The sequence below is a fragment of the Boleophthalmus pectinirostris genome, unplaced genomic scaffold, assembly GCF_026225935.1.
Source record: "Boleophthalmus pectinirostris isolate CB_2022bp ecotype Guang Dong unplaced genomic scaffold, ASM2622593v1 HiC_scaffold_10, whole genome shotgun sequence".
Taxonomy (NCBI): domain Eukaryota; kingdom Metazoa; phylum Chordata; class Actinopteri; order Gobiiformes; family Gobiidae; genus Boleophthalmus; species Boleophthalmus pectinirostris.
The window spans coordinates 15,184,552-15,200,278 of NW_026570971.1; the positions used below are offsets into that span (position 1 = coordinate 15,184,552).

The 15,727-nt window shown below is 43.6% G+C and overlaps 4 protein-coding genes across 4 annotated transcripts; 2 read left to right on the plus strand and 2 right to left on the minus strand.

Moving 5' to 3' along the window:
* The first annotated feature begins 75 nt into the window (after window positions 1-75).
* Window positions 76-2,682, plus strand: si:dkey-13p1.4 (transmembrane protein 151B). The gene is made up of 2 exons (XM_020919515.2): window positions 76-186; window positions 998-2,682. Exons 1-2 carry the CDS (start codon window positions 76-78, stop codon window positions 2,597-2,599), a joined length of 1,713 nt encoding a protein of 570 aa, XP_020775174.2. The 3' UTR covers window positions 2,600-2,682.
* Window positions 2,683-3,195: 513 nt separating this feature from the next.
* On the plus strand, window positions 3,196-8,199 carry lrr1 (leucine rich repeat protein 1). The gene is made up of 5 exons (XM_020919349.2): window positions 3,196-3,711; window positions 4,469-4,567; window positions 5,240-5,492; window positions 5,888-6,362; window positions 7,093-8,199. The coding sequence occupies exons 1-5, from the start codon at window positions 3,529-3,531 to the stop codon at window positions 7,346-7,348; spliced, it is 1,266 nt and encodes a 421-aa protein (XP_020775008.1). The 5' UTR covers window positions 3,196-3,528; the 3' UTR covers window positions 7,349-8,199.
* On the minus strand, window positions 7,862-9,717 carry dnaaf2 (dynein axonemal assembly factor 2). The gene is made up of 2 exons (XM_020919514.2): window positions 8,152-9,717; window positions 7,862-8,077 (listed from the first exon to the last, which is right to left on the minus strand). The coding sequence occupies exons 1-2, from the start codon at window positions 9,640-9,642 to the stop codon at window positions 7,862-7,864; spliced, it is 1,707 nt and encodes a 568-aa protein (XP_020775173.1). The 5' UTR covers window positions 9,643-9,717.
* A 1,000-nt stretch (window positions 9,718-10,717) lies between these two features.
* On the minus strand, window positions 10,718-13,771 carry klf11b (Kruppel-like factor 11b). The gene is made up of 4 exons (XM_020919380.2): window positions 13,631-13,771; window positions 12,507-12,758; window positions 11,562-12,387; window positions 10,718-11,450 (listed from the first exon to the last, which is right to left on the minus strand). Exons 1-4 carry the CDS (start codon window positions 13,667-13,669, stop codon window positions 11,152-11,154), a joined length of 1,416 nt encoding a protein of 471 aa, XP_020775039.1. The 5' UTR covers window positions 13,670-13,771; the 3' UTR covers window positions 10,718-11,151.
* Window positions 13,772-15,727: the final 1,956 nt, after the last annotated feature.

A 15,727-nucleotide genomic window follows, 5' to 3' on the forward strand; every position in this document is an offset into this window, starting at 1 on the left:
CGGAAGTAACGCAGCTACAGCAAAGCCAATGAGCAAAACTTCTTAATCTATTCCCGGACATGCAAAGAGCACAGTATGAGCTCCCAAAATCCGGAGAGTGAAGAAGCAACCGCGGCCACTGCTCCAAGTGAAGATGGGACAGGGGGAAGACAAGAGTTGACAGGCACAAGTGATGTCCCGGAGGAGGTAAGGCGGTTACAGATTTTTTTGTTTTACTCAATAATACAATAATTTAAATAGGAAACTACCCCAAAGCCTTTTCGTAATGTTTGAGTAATTAATTTGTGTCAAAACTAAAATAGCCGACATTTAGGCTACATTACATTTAAAGAAACTAAAATGTAGTTAAAACAAATGAATCCCAGTTAGTAGTCAAAAGCCTGAGAAGTGTCATAAAGGCCATTAAAGATGGCATCAGTGTGTTTCAATGCATTCTACTTTTACTTTTAAATCCTAACCCGATCATTCTGTTGTTGGGAAGAGGTTAGTCAAGGTCGCATGGGAAAAATATGTAGAAAGGCTTTTGCAAAACTCAGTATAGAATGCGACATGAATCGTAATAAATTTTACAATCTAACCAGTAAAATAATACTTACTTAAAATATCAGAGAAGCAAATTGTGACAGTATCTTTAAATGGGAAGTAGGAACTGACCTCCTCAGTTCAGTGGCACTCTGGCATAAATCAACTAAATATGTCACTTTTCCAGGAAGAAAAACATCAACCTCTATTTTTGTCTTACTTACATACCATTGCCTTGTACTTCAGTGAGAACAAAACCTATTATGATGTTGGTTTAAGCTATCAAAGATTTTCAAGGTATTATTGCAAGTTATCTTGCTTGTAATATAGTTTGGCAAATGTGTCCCTGAATGTCTTCTTGAGTTCAGGTTACTTAATGCTTGCCTATGGAAAAGCTTTCTGCCACAGTTGCTAGTATTGCGTCTGTGAGTGGATAGGTTCATTGCTCTAAGTGCCTCTGTTGTTCTTTTTACAGCAGCGTCCGGAGCAGCAGTCTTTGGGAGCGTGCATGTGCCGGGAGGCCCACTGGCGCTGCTTGATCCTCTCTCTATTAATGTACACCTGCCTGGGCACAGTGGCCTGGTGTCGACTCACTACTGTCACCAAGATCAGTTTCAAGTCTTCCTTCAGCCCTCCTCTCACTGCTCCTCTGTCCTCACCTCTGCGGGGCCTTTCTGGGGTGGGCTTTGGGGGCCACTCCATGATCTACCATGACAGCCCCTGCTCTGACGGCTACATTTACATCCCTCTGGCATTCCTTGTGATGCTCTATGTGCTGTACATGGTGGAATGTTGGCACTGTCAAGCCAGAAGTGAGCTGCAGCGTAAGGCAGACATTGACAGCGTCTATGAGCGTGTGCTAAAAATGCGACAAGCCCAGCCCTGCATTTGGTGGAAAGCCATTAGTTACCACTTTGTCCGCCGGACCCGGCAGGTGACTAGATATCGAAGTGGAGACGCTTACATCTCTACTCAGGTGTACCACGAAAGAGTGAACACCCATCTGGCCGAGGGGGAGTTTGACTACAGCCGATGTGGTGTGAAGGATGTTTCTCGTGAACTCAAGGGTTTGGAGGCCCATGCAGCCACAAGACTCAGATTTACTAAGTGTTTCAGCTTTACTGAGACAGGCCCCGAAAATGATTATTTAAACCAGAGAGCACAGTTCTTTTCTGAAGTGGAGGGTTTGGATGACTATATGGAGGCCAGGGAGGGTATGCAGCTGAAGAATGTGGAGTTTAGAGAGAACATAATGGTCTATGTGGACCCTGATAAGATGCCATGGTACAGTTCACAGATTGCATTCTGGCTTGCAGCTTTCCTCATGTTGTCTTGGCCACTTCGAGTACTCAGTGAATATCGCACTGCATTTGTGCACTACAGAATAGAAAAACTGTTTGGCTTGGAGTACATCCCAGGTACACCCTCTAGCCAACAAAATGACCAGCTAATTGAAAATCGTACTGGCTGTGTCATTCCTAGAGTGGACACGTTAGATAGCACAGAGATGGAGGTGCACATACGTTGTAATAGACAAGTCATTCCAAGCTATTCTGAGGCCATGCTAATAAACACAAGCACCACTGATTCCATCTCTCTTCAGGACACAGACTACACCTCCTCCTCAGACTGCCTCCTGTTAGATCGCAGTCAAACTCCGCTCAGTTACGGTGCAGTGCTCACGCCAGATATTTGCGAGCAAAGCAGCGGACCTACCCAACAAGAAGGGAGACAAAGAAGAAGTACCATCACAAGCAGCTGTTCCTCTGTCTTGTCATGTCGTGGGACACTGTACCTTTCACATCCATCCTCAGACACCTCACGCTTCTCTCTTTGCCGCATGTATGGCTCCCAGCGCACCTTGGGCTTTTGGAGGAGCCGCAGCAGCAGCCTCAGTGAACCCTGGTGTGAGCAGTCATGCCAGCCAGGCACCAGTGTCAGCCCCCCCGCGTACAGAGACGCACATTTCTTCCCTGTTCTGATAGTGCAGCATCCAGAGGGCAGAGGTGGTGAGAGTGGACATGAGGGGAGGAGCTGTTGTTTACGTAGGGGCTCATGTGTGGAGACAGCACTGTGACAATTATAAGAAAAAAATCACACTGCACTGTAAACTGAAAAATCAATGCATGCTAGTTTAAATCAAATACCCTTTTTCTCTACAATGGAGTACATATTTGAGTGAAAGGGCTAATGCACTTCCATAGATCCATTCCTGGGTCTACTCATGTCATCAGGCCTGTCAGTGTTTACCATAGATTGTATGGGGTTTACACTATGTATTTTTTTTATGTATTATTATTATTATTATTATTATTTATTAATTTTTTAAAGGAAGCCATTTAATCCCATAACTGCATGCTGTTGGAAATTGAATCGAATGCAAATTGAGAAGCTAATAAATAGAGGTCTTGATATCTTAACTACCATGTTGGGTATTATTTTGTTAATGGATATTTGGTATGAATAAATATAAATATACTTATAAATGTACTCGTATGTTGCTTAATAAATTGCATGTTCAAATTCAAATCATAATTGTAAAACATTACAGCAATTGAATGACAAAAACAAAACAAAAAACAAACCAAAAAAACAACAACAAAAACAATCTTGAGTACGCGCACATTTTATTTGACATTTCCCTCCCTCTGTGACGTCACTTCCTGCGCGCGAGAGCCGCTAACTGGCTGCTAACTTCTGTTCGGAACCGAGATAAAAAAAAAACTCAACTTAATCTGAAGGATTGGTTTGTCCGGATGATTTAATTTACGATTCATTGTCCTGTGCTCTTTGCCGGGTTCCCTTTCTGTGAGGTTGAGAGATTTCTGAAGCAGTTCTCACGCTGTTTGGAGCAAAGGGTGCTCTTGTTGACATCCATGGCAGCAGATACAGCTCCATCTGTTCCAAGTGGGAAACACGGACGCTTCTTTAAATGATCCCTGTAATCTCTGCACATTCGGCAGTGACAGCAGGACTAATACTACCACTGTGCACTGTTTGGGCAAAATGAAACTACAGTGCGATGTCGAAGTACTGAACCGTCAGCTCCCCACGTACGGGATGAAAGGTCGTGGAAAGGGGACGAGAGCTGTTCTGTCCATCGGGAAACACCTGGACAAAACAAGTCAACGCAGCAACGTGTATATGCTGATCTGTACCGCCAAGGACCGAGCGGGATCCAAGTACAAGGTCCGTATGCTCCGGTCCCCTTGCGAAAGCCGCTCCTAACCGTTCTCTAACTGCGGAAGTGGCCCTATCCGAGCCATTTATAATCACAGCACTGGGTCTCAAACTGCGGGCTTCCTCCCACTCAGAGCCATCTGCTCCTCTGCTCTTTGTACCTGTTATCTTGGCTACAGTTGTATTTATGCTTCAGTTTATGCTTTAAAGCTGGCCTTCTGTATGTGACATTTTTACCCATCTGTGTCCCCAGATACGAGGTACACATGTTCAAGTTAAACATAGCGCCTACTGATAACAACTGCTGATTTTATTCTTAATTACAGAAACATTGGTTCTCACGATGAATGTCCAGTCAGAAAGGAGAATGAGCCTCACGTGATTCTCATTTAGGTTGCCAGTGTCAATGCTGAAATCCTAATCCTTAAACCTCTCTCTGATCTGAATCCTCACTACATAACCCAGGTTCAACTGAGGTTACACTACCTGTTTAAAAAGAGCACAGGCTACAAACATATCATATCATATATCATGAATCATACAGGAAATGAGCCGCACTTTTGTACAATAACACAGGAGTCAGCTGTGAATAGTCAGTAAATGCTAAAATGCCTTTACTGCTGATTAGTGATTACACAACTCTGATGTCATTTTTTAAATTTACCAGCATAAGCATTTAACTTTAAAGTTGCAGTGTTCCTCTCAGGACAGCAATGTTGTGATTAATCAATTTCCCGTGGATGTTGCCATCAATTTTCTGTTGCAGCTCAAAGACAACATTGAAAAGTTCTTCACATGGTTTGTGGAAGAAGGTAAAGCTACTGTCCGATTAAAAGAGCCAACAGTTGACATCTGTTTGAGCAAGGTACTTCCTTCTACTTTCTCTGTTCTCGTGTTGTTGACAACTGTCAGGTTGTGCTGTCGTCTAGTACTTACTTTAAATGACTTATTGTCAGTGAGGTAGCCACTGACCTGCCTTTTGAAATAAGATTTATATAGTAATTAATTAATGAGGCATTTAATTTATATAACACCTTACAAGATACCCAAAGCACTTTACAGTGCATTCACAGTGGTGGTAAATTACCCTGGTAGCTACAGTTGCCCTGGGGCAGACCATTCTGTGCCACTGGCCCCTCCAACCACCACCCACACACACCACACTAGGCAATGTGGGTGAAATGTCTTGTTTAAGGACTCAACAACAGTTTTTGCCACTGGAGCCCCACTATGGCACCTGGTATTCCCAGTGATCTCCCATCCAAGTACTCATCAGGCCCCCCCCCCCCCCCCCGTTTAGCCTCTAAGATTTGATGAGATCAGTCTTTGACCTTTGACCCATCACTAAGGCAGAGGGCACTTCTATCTACTATTCATTGCTGATTTAAAAATATGCTGTTATAATAAAAATCAACTACAAGTTTTTAAAACTGGGAGTCTGGGAGTCCCTGCTTAGGCTGCTGCCCCGCCCGGCCCCGGATAAGCGGACGAAAATGGATGGATGGATGGAAGTTTTTAAAACATGTATGTGTTCTAGGCAGATCCAAACAGCCTGAAGAACTTCCTGTCTGCAGCGCGGTTGGCAGACAGGGGGAGTGAGACCAGCAGCCTACCTCTGTCCACACTCACTCCTGTTCGGGCTCGAGATGTGGAGCAGCCCAAGAAGAAGCTCTCCATCCTCTCAAAGAAGGACTACCCTCTGACCTCCAACTTCCCGTACTCTCTGGAGCAGTTGCAGGTGTCCTGGTGCAAACTCACACGAATCGACATGCGCATGCTCTCCCTGAAAGGTCAGTCCCATATGGACAGTGTTGGGAAATACTACATGAACCAAAAATATAAAATATGTATTACCTCTGTCCCTTAATCGTGCAATTTAAGCTTCAAACTATAACAGGCAGTGCAATAAATATGTATTTACACTATAATATATTGCAACCTGTTTATCAGTTAATATCAGATGTGCTGCATTTAAAATAATATGAACCACACATTGTTCAATATTGTGGAAAAGCTACTTGTTAACCATCACTGTAGTCATTCAATTGTGTTAATAATAGCAAGTTCTTCATGTTAGCTGTTGTTAGTAGTTAGTACAAATAATATTGCGATTATATTATTTGTAATTGATTAATGAATGTATTATTACCACAGTCTGATTGCGTCACTGTTTGTGTTTGTGTAGCTCTGCGTGTCCTGGACCTTAGCAGTAATCACATAAAGAAGCTGCCAGCGACTATTGGAGACCTGAGCTGCCTGTCACAACTGAACCTCCGGAACAACCACCTGGAGTCATTCAGTGAGGCTCTGTGTTTGTCCACGCTCCAGAAGACTCTGCAGTCCCTAGACTTATCCCACAACCGCCTGCGGTCCCTCCCCCCAGCGTTCTGTCAGCTTCGAGAACTGGTCACCGTCAAAGTGGACGACAACCAGCTGGTCTGTTTGCCCTTCCACATCGGCCGCCTGTCCAAGCTCCGTTTTCTGTCTGCAGCCCACAACCAACTGTCTGTGCTGCCCATGGACTTCAGGAAGCTCAGCTTGGAGAATCTGGACCTGTTTGGGAACCCCTTTATCCAGCCTAATCCTCTGGACCATACCATCAAACTCACTTTCCCTCTTCCTCTACAGGAGATTGCTTCTAGGGCTGTTGCAAACCAGAGGTCAGAACTCTCTAGCTCTTATATATACTTCTTTGTTAGCATCTTTATGCAATATCAACACTGTTTCTACTACTGTTGTCATGATACTAACATTTCAAACTCGATTTCCATAGATATAACAAGCATAGACTTGATACCAATTCAATACTACAATGATAATTAAAAACATAAATAAAAAACATAGTCTTTAGATAGTAGAACATTTAATAATACTACTCTTTTCATATATTACCGTGCAGTCATATATCTGTGTAATCCTTGTCACCCAGTTAAGGTTTCATATCGGTCCATGGGCGTATACGAGTTTCTGTGCTGTTATACTTGCCCTGATACAGCTCAAGATCATTCTAAAGCTATTCAGGAAAGGTTCATTTCTATCCTGTGAATATGACGTTTTTGACGTTTCGATACTAGATTTAGTTTTCTAGTTTTAATATTGATTAGTATCTGATTTCTGTTCTCTTTCCTTCTTTGTAGATTTTATGATATTATATGATACTTAAAAAAATCTCATCCTGGTGAAGATTTTGTCCAAGTTAAATTACTATAAAGACAGTGTGCTAAACAAATGCTCAAATTAGTTATGATGTTAAAATGTTTAACAAATCAAAATTTATTATCAGGCATTTCTGTATGTTTCAAAGTAATGGTTATCTCATGTCCAGTGTGTTCATTTACATTGAGAGGTTAGAATTTGAATCCTAAATTGTTTGTCCTTTTTCTCTGACAGGATAATATTTGGCCCTCAGCTCATCCCTGCTCATCTGTGTCGGGACCTGGAGGTGGCAAAGACCTGCTGCTGTGGGCAAGTGTGTATCAGACAGTACATCCAGAGCAGCGTAAGCATGAACCTGCACCAGGTGTCCCACACAGTGGTGTTAGTGGACGACATGGGGGGCACCGATGCCCCGGTCCAGCAGTACTTCTGCTCACTCACCTGCTACTCCCACTTCTTAGACAACTCTCTCCAGAGAGCAGCCAGATAAGAGCTTCACTTTGACAGTGAAGGTGTAAGACTCGATTTTTACAATACTATCAGTTCAACTTACAGGAACCCTCAACTGTTTTCCAGAACATAACCTGCCAAACATCCCCAAAGCTGCTGCAGAGTACTTTACAACTTTATTTGTCAGATACTTTCACTATAGCACAAAAGCATGGTATCTTCATTCAGTCTTTTTAATCAGCAGGCTTTAAATACCCTTCACTGCATCTCTGCAAGGGTAAAGTTGAGTGGACTGTTGTAACTTTTATATGTTTAAGCATTTAATAAACTGAGAGTATTCTAACCCTGTCCCTGAGTGACATTTCACCATTATGTAAAGGAGTTTGTGTAGTGCAAGGAATAGGAGAAAGCTTTCACTTAAGCAGATGTCAGATAAATGGCAAGTGTTTTTAATAAGTCATGAAAATAATACATCGCTTTCTAATTTGAACATTTCATATTTAAAATTTGCTTCTGTAGCCCGTTAAACGTGTGCCATGCGTATCGCCTCAGCTCAGTCCAGCTCGAACAAGAGGGAGTTTTGGAAGCTGAAGCCCGCAGTGGTCACATGATCACTGATGACCTGCTCTAAGCCGTCCTCTTTTACCTCCCGCAACAAAACCGGGGGAACACTTGTATTTTCAAAGTCCCTCTCTGGTTTCAGAAGATCTTCATCCACCTCCTCTGCAGCTGTAACAGTCTCTGAGGCTCCAGGTAGATCCTCCAGTGCCTAACAAATAATACAGAAAGATGAAATTAATTTCCAGGGACAGATAGAATAATGAGAAACTCCATTTTATTTACCTTTCTTAACTGATCTGTTTCTGTTTTGATTAAATCTTTTGATTCTAACCCTGCCTCTTTATCTTGTATTTGATATGTTTCTTCCTTCTCTGCTTCCTTCTCCACACAGGTTTGGACTATGCGTGTTGTCTCGTGTTCTTTATGGCCCTTCTCATGAGTAACTCCCTTATGCTCCTCTGTCATATTTCCATCTTGATGCTTCACACACAGCCTCAGTTCAGTTCTGTCCTGATGTTGACTGACTTCTATACCCTCTTCCTCTCTTTCACACATGCCACCAGCCTCCTCTGCAGCAGAGTTTTCTGGTGATTCTACTGCCCTCCTCTCAGTACAATGCCCCGTGTCATTCTGTTCTATTTCACTTCCTTTCTTAAATGCACCATCAGAATCCTGTATATCATTATCAGACTGCTGAGGATTGCTGCTTATATGTAACCCGTCTTCTGGAGGCTGTACCGGGAGTGTGATCACCAGCTGCCTTGTCTGTTTGTTGAACTTGGCTGCTCCTCTGTCCTCATCTACAGCATAGGCTAAAGACAGCTCTAGTTTGTAGACAGGATCATGTGACTCCAGCAGAAGACTTTTTTCTTTGACCTCAAGAGTGATGGCTGCTACTGATTTGAGAAGTGGTAGCTCAACAGTTAAAATAATCTCTTTGGGCCTGGAGCTCTGGTTGGAATCTCTAGTGCACCTGAAGTCTTGGATATCGATGAATGAGCGGTATTTGAGTGTGTAGAGAGGCTGCGTTTGCTCCTGGGTATTGGCAAAATTTTTGGAGTGACTTTTACCATTCTTTGGCTCTTCTTTTTTGGAAACAGCGGCTTTATTATTAGGATATGGAAAAGCCAGAGGATCAGGATCATTTGGGGTATCTTTTGCTTTAAATCCAGGTATAGGTTTTCGAATGACACAAGCCTGTGGGTTCCCTTTATATTTTGTACTCATGGTTTTAATGTTCTTTTTATCTAGACACACATTAAATCCATCCTGAATACCCTGAATTGCAGCATTTGTCACCATATCCATAAATCTACTGTTTGTACTGGCCATGTGAAGAGTGTCTGGATGAAAAATGACATCATAAATAAGGATTTTGTTCCCTTTTGTATTCAGCTCTTTCCTCTCTGGGTGAAGGCTGTACGGAAGAGACCAATGATGCCCACTTTTTCCATCTTCAGACTGCCCGCTTTTACATGAAGGCTTTCCGATTTTGTCATTGGCACAAACATTAACGTAGCACTTGTTTTGCCCATTAACGCTGGTCCTGATGCACTTGAAAGGAGTCGGGTGAATGAATTGGACGCTGTTGCCTCGCTCCTTCTCCAGGATGCCTATCTCTTTTTCGTATTTTTTTCTATTTTCGGGGTCGGATATCTCCTCGGCGTAGTCCCGCAGCATTTTTCTGAAGTTCTCATCTTTAAAAGCCTTTGTGAACCTTCCTATTTCTTCTTCCGTCAAATTTAGTTCCGAGAGTTTATCTTTGTGCTCCATGTCCGTTTTATATGTGGTAATAATCCGAGATATATAAATGTGGTGAAGAAGACAGAACAAAATGAGCCCAGTGACGCTAGTGTTAAACAAGAGGAAAACTTCAGATGCGTGTTGACATTACCATGGCAACGAAAGTCGGTGTAACAGTCAAATATTACCCCCCAAAACAGTGGCCACAGAAACGACAAAATGCCGCTAAAAGCATCACCAAGTCATATATATAAATATTTTAATAATGCTACCAGCCTTACATATGCGCCTTTACAATTCTGCCGGATTCGAACACGGCCTCTTTTTGACCTTTAAAGACGTTTGTTGCGCCTGTTCTCCAGCAGGTGGCGTTGGACTCCGCCGTTTGCAGTAGAGGCTCGGGGTGAACAGAGCGAGGCGAGGCCGCTGTGAGTCCGTGGATGTCGGTCAGTAAGGCAAAGGGGTGGGTCCAAAGGCGAGGGAGCTCATTGGGCGCGCCCCTAACTGTTCATATTTCGCACACTCTGATTGGTTATAACGCACTGTTACTAGGTGTGAGGCCATTTACAGTGTGTGTATGGCATGCACCCAGGCAGAGGTCACAAACAGCCCCTCTACTGGAAATTATGCATTATGCAAGCCTTTTCGAATTTTTCAGAACTTTCATAATATGGAAAGTTTAAGGAACCTTTGCTTTCTTTATTCAATCATGCCCAAGATAATATCTCCAAGATATTATAGTCTATATTAATCCAGAAGATTTGCACACACCCCAGGTGAATGTATCATCTGGACCAAAAAAATATACCTGTTGTCATCCTCCAACTCACTGTGCATTCTGTCTGACTGCGCTCATGCCATATTAGGTGTTATAAAAGCACTTTTTGAGTGGCGGTCTGGTGACTAAAGTGAGTGGGACAACAGGAACTTGAAGCACCCACAGCACAGACCACTCAGCAGTTGTGCTCATACCGTTTAGAGGAAGCTGCGCGCCATGACGCATGGTGATTTGAGCATACCGCACAAACTTACTACATGGGTGAAAAGAGTCATCCTTCAGCCTATCAGAATTTTGATGATAGTTTAAAGACAACAATGAAACAAGTCACTTTCCTCAGCATTTTTATTACAAATATTTAAGTATTAAATATGAAAAGTTAGACATGAAGGTTTAATTAAAGTAATGATTAATATAGATTATAAATTTTCTGTTGGTGTTACATTTTCCCAAAGGTGACAAATAAATGCTTTTTATAGTTTAATAAACTATACATTCACATATACATTTAATACACAAATTAGACACAAGTGTAGAGGGTGAAATGTGTAAGATACTCTTCATACAAAGGCTTTGGCAATGTGCATTCATTTTCAGGTTTTATAAAGTAAACAAATATCCATGTACAAATGAGCAGTAAAGAATGTCTTTCCAGTGCATGTTTTTATATATTCCCATGAATAGAATAGTGGCAGCCGTCTGTGCTTGGCTGCTCCCTGTGATTCTGAAGAACAGAAACTGTAGCATGGCATTTTTCTAGTCTATTTGGAGCCAGCAGGTACCAGCATGCTGAGGGTGGCCAGGCCTGGTTTGGAGGCTGTTTTACCCACAGCCATCTTGTTGAGGCTCCTGACATCAGCCTGCCAAGAGGGAATCTTCTTGGTGGTCATGTGACGTCGGGCATGTTTGGTGAGGTGGTCGCTGCGCATGAACTTGCGCTCACAGACAGGACACACAAACTTCTTCTCCCCGGTGTGAGTCCTACGGTGACGGGACAGTTCATCAGAGCGAGCAAACCTCTTATCGCAGCCATCCCAACTACAACTGAAGGGCTTCTCTCCTGGGGAAAGAGCAAGCACATTACAAGTGTGAACCCACAGGCATTACAGCAACCTTCTCCAAACTGTACATTCAAATACTTTGCAAAGTATTTGGTACTAAGGATACATACCTGTGTGCGTGCGGAGGTGGGCCTTGAGGTGAGAGCTCTTGAAGTATGTTTTCCTGCAGCCAGGGAAGTTGCACACATAGTTTCTTCTGCGAGAAAAGTCCATTTTTGTGGTGGTGGCCCCAGGCCCTGCTGGGACGTACACAGGAGCCGGAGCCAGAGGTAGCAGCTTGGTGTTGCCCAGGGTCATGACAGTCTGAGGGCAGTGGGGGGTTTGTGGGACACTGGGCTGGGGCAATACCAGCATTACTGTCCCCTGAGGTACTGATGAGCCCACCAGAAGTGACGGGACAGGGGAAGAGCTGCTCCCAGAGGAAGGCTGGTGCACAGTGGATGTGGAGCAGCCAGAGGAGGGTCGCAGAGGAGATGAAGTCTGCACTGCACTGGGGATGAATGCTGAGATGATGCCTGATTGGTTACTGACGGGAAACATCTGGCAGATGATTTGGGGGCTGGAAACGGGAGGAGGAGACAACGTGGGAGGGGCACAGGGTGTGTTATGTGTAACATTGTCCAAAGATGGTTTTGAGGAAGTTTGTGCTGTAGGGGAGGGAGCACAGGGGTTGTTTATGGTCACAGTCTTTTGCTGTTGATTCTGCCACACGCCTGGACTGACAGGAGACTCTGAGCTGGGTGCTGTAGGAACGTGGTAGGGGCTGCTGTCTGCAGTATGTCTGATGACGCTGGTGGCCATGGCTTTGCAAGGCTGCGGTGGCCGGAGCCCAGATGGGGGCTTTTCTGTGATATGGGCCAGAACTGTGGAACATCGCTGACTAGAACCTGAGGTTGAAGAGTCCACAAAGCTTGGGCTGTGTGGAGGAGTCATGCACTGGGAAAAAGAGTAACAACAGGAATCAGTTAAATATGAGTAGAATTTCAAATTGTAAAAAGTTATGTAAAGCTTTTATTTTAATTAATAATTAATCTAATTAATTTCAAATGTCTCACCAGGGAAGAGAGGGATACAAAATCCTTGGGAGACTCTGACATCTCTGGGGGCAGCAAGGAGTCGCAGGAGTCGGACGCGGGTGTGAGGGGTCGTGGTTTCCGCAGCAGGGGTGCATGGCCCCATGAGCTCATGCACACAAGGGCCTCTGCGGCCTCCAGGTCTGTGTACTCCAACCCAGTGCCTGCCCCGCACTGCTCACTGTCATGTCTCCTGCGCTTTGGCTGGGGCCCGCAGTTTTCTATACACACTGTCTGAAAACATAAACGAAGCAAACATTAGGCTTGGTTGCAAGCAATTATGAGAGATGCATAGTTAGTGTTGCATCTTTTTTACACTATGATAACGTCAAAGTTTTTTTCTTTGCACCACCTTCAATTATTATCATCATTTACTGGTTTTATGTTGTTGTACTTCAGACTTGCCTGTATTCATGTCCATCGTTTCTTTTATTTTAAACAACTGCAAATGCAATGTTTAGGGCACATATTACTGGAAATTGCCTAGAGCCTGTTTCAGTTTCAAAATAATAATGTTGTTTATTCAAGCAAACAAACTCAAATTCTTTGGTAAATTATCTAATATGGATTTCCAGTGGGGGCAGTAGCAAGCAGGGGTGTGGGACTACACCCCCGGTGCACCGTGCACTCACTGCCTTTGGCTAGAGGCCAGGACACCTCCCATCTCCAAATATAGACCACAGAGTGACGTGCTGCTGAGATGAGCCATGTGAAATCCCCATAAAGCGGGTTTGCACCAGGAAGTAGCCTCCTTACAACTATAATAATATAGTGTAACTCACTATTCTTGATATACGTAGTAAGGAACTAATAATTAGAATCATATCTAATTATTGTATTCATAAATACACAAACATGCATGTTGTGAAATTGTGTTGATGCCTTGAGAGAAAAAAACATGATTTTTGTTTTAATTATAGTCGCCAAGTATTTGAATGTGTTCACGTAAAATTAATGTAAAATTAAAATAAAATTATCAATTTGATTTAAAAGCAATGACATATCACATCTCCATATGAGTAAACAACCAGAAGCCAATAACGGTCTACCACAAGACAAAAGGTTAGTTAGGTAACGCTAAAACAATAGTGAAGCTTTGTCCTTACCCCCTCTGAGTCCATTTCAGTGAAATTTCGCGATGCCATGAAGAAACGAAGAGTGTAAATATAACTAAAGTGTTGTCAAAGCCCGTCCAGAACAAAGAGCCAGCGGTGGCCAGTGCCGCTGCCTGCTCTCGGCTGGAGATGGAGGCGATTTTTTCTCTGACTGGCTCCCCTTTCTCTCAGCTGTGTGTGTAAAACATGGGGAGGAGAAAAAAAGAAAAACAAAACTCACAACACGCACTGGAGGGTGGCAACACTCCGCCAATCAGAGGCGAGTGTGTGCGGGGCGGCGGCCAATCCCCGCGCTTTGTCCGCGTGAACAGCGCGTGCTCGCGGGGCGGTTGGAGGAAACGGGGTGCGTGGCTGATGCGGGGCGGGTCTTCAGGAGTCAGCCGTGTCAGAGTAAACCCGATGAACTGCCGCCCGCTAAACTAGGCAAAAGGTCGATCCAGTCTATGCGGCGTTCACGGAACATCAGAGAGAGCGCTGTTCCCCGCACACACTCTTCTACTTTCTTCCACCGTAGCTTCACGTGTTACAGCTGAGCATTCAGACACATAGAAAATGAACACTGTTGATGCTACAACCGGAGAAATATAGCCAAAAGACAGATGTAAAAAAGTAAGCAATTATTTTCTGCAATCTCAAAGGCCTACTAACGAAAAAAATATAATTTTAAATACTATGTGTTTATTATATTAGACTACATGTGGACCTATTTATAATAAACAATTCATATTTTTGTTTTCACCTCAACCGTTAAACAAAATGCATTGTGTGTGCAAGTTTAAATTTTTTTCTTAAATGCAGTGAACGCATCAGTTGAGTGAGTTTGAGAGCACGTCTGAAGTTTTTGACTTGTTTGCGTTGCCGAGGCTTACAGTTAATCATAAAGTTACATTTATGAACTATGTTATTTATTTTTGTAATGTCACACTGACCTTATCTGATATTTCAGATTAAAGTGATGGCTTTCTTCCCTCCAAACCCTTGAGTCTTTCCTTATATGAGCGGCCTTGTATAACTGGCTGACCTACAAAATGTTCATGATCTCATCTTTAGGTTGTTATTCCGTCCCTGGGTGTCGCCTCTTTAGAGCAGTAACTGGGTGGGGCTTGCATCTCCCCTCTTCATGCAGCCTACACTTTTGGCAGAAATTATTTGAATGTTTCCTCTGCACAAAGATTTTGCTCATGAGGTCAAAGAAGCTATAGGCCCACTGCTTTCCCACACGGCTACTTAACTACAGAGATAAGTATATGCACTGAAGAAATACTATTGTGTATGTGATCAATTTTTCAATAAACATAATAGTGCAGATGCCCAATAACATCCATATGCTTAGGGTACAATGTAATCCAAACTGCAAAGAGTGTATTTAGATACATAATAAATGCAGTGCCCAAACAAAGTCCAGAAAGATGCTTTCATTTTTCTCACATCCGCTAGTCACTGTGCTTATCTGGACTGTCTCCAGATACTGTGGCTTCCTCCCAGTCCCCAGATGATCGACAGGTGAAATGGTGACTCTAAATTGGTCTAGTAAAATGCCCATGGAAAGTCACTGGCTGACACTTGTGCCAATAATGCACCGAGATGCCACAGGTGTGTCTGAAGTGAACAGTTCCATGTAACCAGCCTGCCTCTCTGTGACCTCATTGGTCCTGGGCCCCAGGAGCCAGTTGATTCTATGAACTGTAGGGCGGTGCTGTTAGGAAAAGCAGTTGAGGCCTGGCAGGTTGGCTCAGCAGCTGCCTGTTTGTCACAGAAGTGGGCCAGTCAGGGAATCTGGAGGAAAGGTTACAGGCTGACGTGGGCCTCAGCACCTCCCCAGGCAGGACAACACCCCAACTCTATGCTCCACCATGGGACACTCCAAAAGGGGTGGGTTAAATATACCAGCCATAGGCTGCATTTCAGGGCCTGCGGCAGGCTTTGTCAGCACATACATCCACTGTCATGTCCACAGTGTTACTTCCACATGACAAGCTTCCAGTGTATTTTAGAGAGGAACAGTTCTGAGCACCAACATTAAGCATGAACTTTAGAAGATCTCCTGTCACCTGTTTCAACAGCACTGTGGTGAACAAAACAAGATTG

Bases quoted from the DNA above. Each gene is read 5' to 3' on its own strand.
- dnaaf2 (XM_020919514.2), bottom strand. From the start codon at position 9,642: ATGGAGCACAAAGATAAACTCTCGGAACTAAATTTGACGGAAGAAGAA. The intron at 8,078-8,151 runs GTAAATAAAATG...ATTATTTGTTAG, and splicing joins AAACAGATCAGTTAAGAAAG to GCACTGGAGGATCTACCTGG.
- si:dkey-13p1.4 (XM_020919515.2), top strand. From the start codon at position 76: ATGAGCTCCCAAAATCCGGAGAGTGAAGAAGCAACCGCGGCCACTGCT. The intron at 187-997 runs GTAAGGCGGTTA...TTCTTTTTACAG, and splicing joins CAAGTGATGTCCCGGAGGAG to CAGCGTCCGGAGCAGCAGTC.
- klf11b (XM_020919380.2), bottom strand. From the start codon at position 13,669: ATGGCATCGCGAAATTTCACTGAAATGGACTCAGAGGGG. The intron at 12,388-12,506 runs GTGAGACATTTG...TCTTTTTCCCAG, and splicing joins TTGTATCCCTCTCTTCCCTG to TGCATGACTCCTCCACACAG. The intron at 11,451-11,561 runs GTATGTATCCTT...CTCTTTCCCCAG, and splicing joins CCACCTCCGCACGCACACAG to GAGAGAAGCCCTTCAGTTGT.
- lrr1 (XM_020919349.2), top strand. From the start codon at position 3,529: ATGAAACTACAGTGCGATGTCGAAGTACTGAACCGTCAGCTCCCCACG. The intron at 4,568-5,239 runs GTACTTCCTTCT...TATGTGTTCTAG, and splicing joins TTGACATCTGTTTGAGCAAG to GCAGATCCAAACAGCCTGAA. The intron at 6,363-7,092 runs GTCAGAACTCTC...TTTCTCTGACAG, and splicing joins AGGGCTGTTGCAAACCAGAG to GATAATATTTGGCCCTCAGC.